Source organism: Neolamprologus multifasciatus, chromosome 7 (genome assembly GCF_963576455.1).
Source record: "Neolamprologus multifasciatus chromosome 7, fNeoMul1.2, whole genome shotgun sequence".
NCBI classification, from domain to species: Eukaryota; Metazoa; Chordata; class Actinopteri; order Cichliformes; family Cichlidae; genus Neolamprologus; species Neolamprologus multifasciatus.
Window position 1 is genome coordinate 65,834,400 of NC_140445.1, and position 6,310 is coordinate 65,840,709.

Genomic DNA, 6,310 nt, shown 5'->3' on the forward strand with positions numbered 1-6,310 from the left:
CCTGGTGGAAGAGAAAAGCCAAGAGAACGCAGACTCCAATCTCCATGGTCGGTAAAATTTCTCTGGGTGCGAAACACAAACAGCTTCAAGACAGGGCGATAGAGTGAGCTGTGTTCATAATTCCACTGAGAGGAAAGCCTTTCGCCGCGAGCCGCCAGCTGCCAACTTCCTCCAAATATAACTGCAGTCTGATCAGCACAGTGCTGGATAGTGAAGGCGAGACCACGACCAATAGATTTATGAGCAGGACAGAGACGGGGGGAGGCGGAGAGGGGAGTGGTGGGGGATGAGGCGGGGAGTTCGTCGCGATCCAAGCAGCGGGTCAGCGTCGACACCCGCTTCATTCGTGGAGTTTTGGGCAGGTGCAGCCGCAGGTTTCGAGGATTCATCAACGTGACGCGTTTTCACGCGCGACAGGTTTATAGCCCCGATAGTGTCGGTAATTCACCTTCTTTTCAACATTATTTACGGTGTCTGTCATCAGTGTCGGTGGCGCACGGGACGCCTCTATTACACGCGTGCCACGAAGCCGCAGCGCTGAAAAACTTCAGTAATGAAACATTTTAAAGCCAAATAGAAAGACGAGCAAAGAAGGCTGCTGCTGCTAAACATGAATCATTCATTCGGCCTTTAATAGCTTACTTTAGAGCTGCATTCGTGTCAGCGTGTTTCCTCGCCTCTAGCTAAACGATCAATTGTTAATTTGTGCGGGGAATTAATTTTTGCAGTTCTCCTTTCAGCATGCGCAGAAATGCGCACCGCAGCCAAGTCGAGTTTTCTTTTACTGTATGTTCATTATAAATGTAAAAAACAGACCTTTGCACATGTAGGTGACGAATTTATTATCACTGCTTTTTATGTTACTTTCAATCCAGCTTCTCCTTCTTTCTTTTTTTTAGCTCTATTCTAAACTAAAAACCCTGAAAAGCGCATTTCTGTTCTATTCTTACGCCAGGGTAACCCCTCCAGCCTTTCTTTGTCCTCTCGGAAGCATTCGTGTGAAAACGAAGCCCACACCTGATAAAAGTCTCCAACAACAACACCTCCTGTTGGAGAAGCATTCGTTTGGAAAAACATGGTGCTTGAAATTGAAGAAGTCCTTGAAATAAAAGAAAGAATGAAAGAAGCCCCATTTACATTTTCACATAGAAGAAGAGCCACAGAGAAGAGAGGCTTCACTCCATCTCCAGCCTTTTACTTTAAAACACAAGATGCTCAGGTGTCCTTGAGGAGGGGGGGGGAGCACTCAGTAGCTAAAGTCATGCCGTTGTGTAACTGACTGACCTCTGAATTTGCAGGTGGGAATAATCAATTAATTACTGCACAATTATTAAAGAGGAGGATGGCTCATTAGAATTCAACCCTGCTGCCGATTAGCCCTAATAACATAAAATATAGAGTAGGGAGATTGCCTTTGGTTCTTCCAGGGATGATGTAGAACAAAGCATGTCGGGCACTAGCTTAAGCCTGCATGTATCCTGCCATTTAGTTGACTATCAGCAGAAACAAAAATGTTCAGGATTCAGATATCTGCCAGTCGACCTCAGTGTTCCTCAGTGAACCTTTTTTATGGCCCAAAGGTCAGATGTCTGTAAACCAGCCCATCAGTCTTTCTTAATGGGCACAATTGTCACAAAGCACACTTAATCTTCATGCAAAGTACCCCTAACCTCCAACACAGAGATAAGTCATAGAGGCGGAAACAGATGGATGGGTCTGAACTCTGAGATAATGAAACATTTAGAGCTTCTCTCTTTACTCTCCCTTTCTAGTCTATCCATCATTTCTTACACCTAAACAATCGTAACATGGGACACATTTCTGCATGCAGCCATCATGATTTGAGAAAAGGAAAAGGTTAGCCCCACACAAAAGTCAGCTGTGGGTCATTGTGAGTGTCTCTCAGTGCAGCAGTCACATCCCTCCCTTCAGTTTCTCAATGGATGTGAAAAATGAGGGCAAGAATTGTTGTGACGCCTGAGGAATCGCTTTTCCCAGACAATATTTCTGCCATAGTCATTTATCAGTAAGTAAAAGCATAGGGATTGTATCACACACATTCAGCTGCGGACCGCGGGAAGATGGCTGGTATAATCAATTAAAATGACACAGCTGAATGAAGAATAAAATGTCAAACAGTGTGTAACATTCCCTGTCACATATTTCATGATCATCAACACATATTTTAGATTATGGGAATGACACAAAGAGCGTCATATTCGGGTTTGTAAGCCGTGGCTAAGTGGAATCAACAAGTCATGACTGAAATGTGTGTTCGGTGGGTTTAGCTCGTCAGTTCAGTTTCATTACTCTCAAATACTCCACACTCGATTTTGTAACCTCAGAAATATAATTTCTACTTGTTATATTTGTGGCTATTGAGCATTTTTTAGTAATTATGTTTCTATAATTCAGATTTGATACCTAAAAATGTGGCTGCTGACTGATTTAACTGCTTTTTCACTCTCTTTTCAGCAACTTGGTGGAAAATTATAGCTGCACAACAACAGTAGAAGTTAATGTTGGACCAGTTGTCTGAAATAGGAGGATAATATACAGCCAGTGAAAGAGGATGTGGCAACGCTGACTGATTGATTGTTGTCTGTCTGAGGTTGCATTTCCTCCACCTGACATCGGAAAAGACTGCAACTGCATATAGTAAGGTATTAAAACCAAGGACACGGATGTTTGTGCTCATGTCCCACATAAAGAAATTATGTCTTTCAAGAAATAAATTGTGTATTATTAGTAGTGTTTATCTTCTTTTTTCTGTTTTCATAGAATAAAATAATACTTTTGATATGTGAGAGGAAAGACCAACAATGTTAAGAGGCAAACGAGTCAAGAATGGAAAATATAAATACTACATTTCTCGTGTACATCCTCATGTACAGTAAGTTATCCATGCTGTATTTATTCCTTAATGCTTTGCAACATCCTCACACTCTGCACCACTGCACATAAATATGCAACATGTGTTGCTTTTGTCTGTTTCATGTTGCTATTGTCACCATTATAGGCTCCATTCATGTAAACAGTCAGTAAAGCTGATTCAGATTCATATTACTAATTTCAACGGGATCTTCCACTAGAAAAGCAAAGACAGTAAAGTAGGATCCCTGCCACGGTCTCTGTCAGCTGCCATCAATTCGATCAAGACCGAACGAGGAGAAGCAGCGAGCACTTTTCCAGAAACGCAACCTTGAGTTACACCTCACTTCAGTGACAGTCAGAGGCGGAAGAGCAGACGTGACAGCAGAGAGCGGGAGTGACTGTGTCCCAGTACTGAAAACCACAGTATTAATAAAAGTATTGCTGTCCTCACACCTGTGTCCCGTGGATGCTTTACAGGACAAACGTTACAGATTCTTTATTAGGTTTATTTGATTTAGGATTTAAGTAACAGCTTGTAAAGGTGAAAAGACAAGGGGACTGGCCATCCTACCTGTGTCAGAAAGGAGCCAAAGTTTGAGCTGTTCACATTTAATCATTTGTCTGTAACCTAAACTTTTGGTCTGTGTAAAAAGAGAAGTGTTAGCAGTACTCACCCTTCCTGGTTGCTTCTTGCAGGATGTGGAACAAAAGAGTAAAAGCAGCTCAATCACCTGCTGATGAGCTGCTGGAGCAGACCAGTGTGCCAGGTTAGGGGAGTCTGGTTAAGACTAAGAGGGGACTAGTAAAAGTGCTATACAAATACAGGCCATTTACCATTTAAGAAGGGTTTTAATTTAGATAGAAATGGTTGAAGAGTATGTTATTGATTTGTTTATAGTATGTGTTGGAAATATGTATATGCTTGTTATGTGTTCTAATGTTATTGTATGTTTGTTTGTGTGGAGGGTTATGTTTTCATTTTGATTGGTTAACCTGGGCTAGTCCAGATGCTTTTTAGAGGGCTTGGTGTTTGTGCCGTATCAGTGTCCCTTCTTCAATAAAGTCTTCTAGTCCATGGATCCATTTATTCCAGTTTCGTGTCATATTATTAGAAGGAACCTATGACCGCTGGCCAAAATTGACATTTTGGTAATTACACACATTGTCGGAAACTTAAACTTGCATTAAGAGGCTCTAATGTAAGCATCCTGTTAATGTTGGTGTCCTCAGTTACACAATGGACCCAGAGCCAGCACAACAGAGGCAGCAGTGCACGGGCAGGAATGCATTTCATACGTGGAAATTTGGACTCCACTTCACATTTAAAGAAGAAAGGGATAAAATCTGAGCGTAAACTCTGTTTGTCAGCAACCAAGCTGCTCTCAGCGTCAAAAGACTCCAACCTAAAGAAACATCTGGAAGTAAGTTCTTTTTAAAAAGCTAACGTTAGCCCACTGCAGTTAGCTTGTTTTAGCTGTGGTAGCTACCTGCGTCATGTGCTGCTTCAGTATCTTCGATGTACTATTGCTGTGTGACTTATTACTATTACTGAAGGCTCCTCACTACCGAGCTAACATTGTTAGCTGGCGTTAGCTGAGGTTATTTCATAGACTGCAGACTGTTAGACTTGATGAATAGCATTAACAACCTGCTAACTGCAAATAATCATACGCAGTTCTGAAAGCAGTCTATGAGCTAACCTCAGCTAACACCAGCTAACAATGTTAGCTCAGTGGTGAGTAACCTTCAGTAATCCGGTTGTTAAGTGATGACGTGACGAATCCTACTTCCGGGCCTAAAGTAGTCTGCGTTTAATATGGCTTTTGTGTTGTTAACATGTTTAATGTTTTGTATTTTCTTCTATTTAATCTCAAAAAGCTCCTAAAACAGTCAGTGATCACTGTTGACCTCCCTCGGCTTTTATTACTGCTAATCATTTATTTAAGCTCAGTTTTTAAAACCTTAGGATGTAACTACAGCCCAGCCCATGCAGCAGTATATGAATGACTAACCTCGTATTGTGGATGGATTATCTAAATTGTTCTCCTGGCTGAAGTTTGGTCCTTTTACAGCATCCTGCCATGCGATTACATAATTTCCTGACCACCGAGAACACTCACGTTAACTTTTATCGAGTGGAAAAAAAGTTAGCTTGTTTATATTATGCTAACATAGCTGTGTCGCTAGCGGTCACGTAGCACATCATGATATACCAGCTAGCCAAACTTCAGTAACCCTACAAACGTCACTGCTGTTTAGTTTTATGTCTTCATTTATGTTGGAAGTGATAACAGAGCTGTACATTTTAATTTGTTTCCAAAACCCCGCAGTCAGGACATGCTATATTGTATTTAGATAGAAGCTAGCGAGCTAACTTCCTGCTAACTTCTAACTCCATTAAATGTCATAAATTCCGTTTTCATGGATGCCTGGATGTTAAACTCAATTGTTACACCTGGTAGAGCAGAACGCTGATCCTTTTTATTAAAGATGAAAGACTTTAGACAGTTTTTCAACTCTCAGTAATGCCATAGTGATCGTTTGATATATGGACCTGCAGCGGAGTTTAGGCCCAGACACGGCTAGTGACGTCAGACTTAACGACCGGATAGTAATAAGTCACAGCAATATTCATGTAGTTGTAAAAATGTGACAATATATCAAGTAATCCAAAGTATTCAGAATACGTTACTTTGAGTAACATAATGGAATACTTTATAAACTATATTTTGGGTGAAACTATATTATTCTGTAATCTGTCAGAGATGTCAGAGTGAAATGTCCCAGCTTTTTCAAGCTGGTAGGAAGGCAAAACTAACCCAAATAACCACTCATTAGAAAGATATGGAAGAGCACCTTTGAATGAACATGTGAAACCTTGAGTTTGATGGGCTACAGCAGCAGAATACCACAGCAGGTGTCAGTCTTGTCAACTAATGACAGTAAACGGAAACTATAATTTGCAGTGACTCACCAAAATTGGACAATAGATGACTGTGAAAACATCACGTGGTCTGATGAGTCTTGATTTCAGTTGCAACATTCAGACGGTAGCGTTAGAAATTGGCCTGAACAAAATGAAAGCACAGGCCTGTCTCACATTGTATCATCATTTCAGAGCGGTGGTGTTGGTGTAACAACGTGGGGGATATTTTTGTGGCACACTTTGGTCCCCTTGGTGCCAATTTAGCATCATTTAAATGCCAGTCAGCGAGTATTGTTGCTGAACATGTTGACCCCGTTATGATCACAGTGTACCCACAGCGTACTCTTTAAACAGCTGCTCCCAGCAATGCACCATGTCACAAAGATAAAAAAAATCTCAAACTAGTTTCTTGAACATAACAAATCAAATAGCCTCCAGTTACCAGATCTCAATCCAAGGGATGTCAGAGGGATGTTTCCTCGTTGAGTCTGTTCTTAAAAAAACTAAAAT

At 41.1% G+C, this 6,310-nt stretch overlaps 1 protein-coding gene and 1 long non-coding RNA gene across 2 annotated transcripts in view; both read right to left on the reverse strand.

Annotated features, from left to right (window-relative positions):
• The window catches only part of cdh13 (cadherin 13, H-cadherin (heart)), a 490,756-nt gene extending 490,387 nt beyond the window's left edge, over positions 1–369 (reverse strand). The window contains exon 1 of the mRNA XM_085165990.1: positions 2–369. Coding sequence (XP_085022116.1) covers positions 2–46 — 45 coding nt within the window. The 5' untranslated portion in view covers positions 47–369. The remainder of the gene's footprint in view (position 1) is intronic.
• Positions 1–5,637, reverse strand: part of LOC146515921 (uncharacterized) — a 496,024-nt gene extending 490,387 nt beyond the window's left edge. Inside the window, exon 1 of the long non-coding RNA XR_014875050.1 lies at positions 4,619–5,637. This is a non-coding gene — a long non-coding RNA (uncharacterized LOC146515921). The remainder of the gene's footprint in view (positions 1–4,618) is intronic.
• Positions 5,638–6,310: the final 673 nt, after the last annotated feature.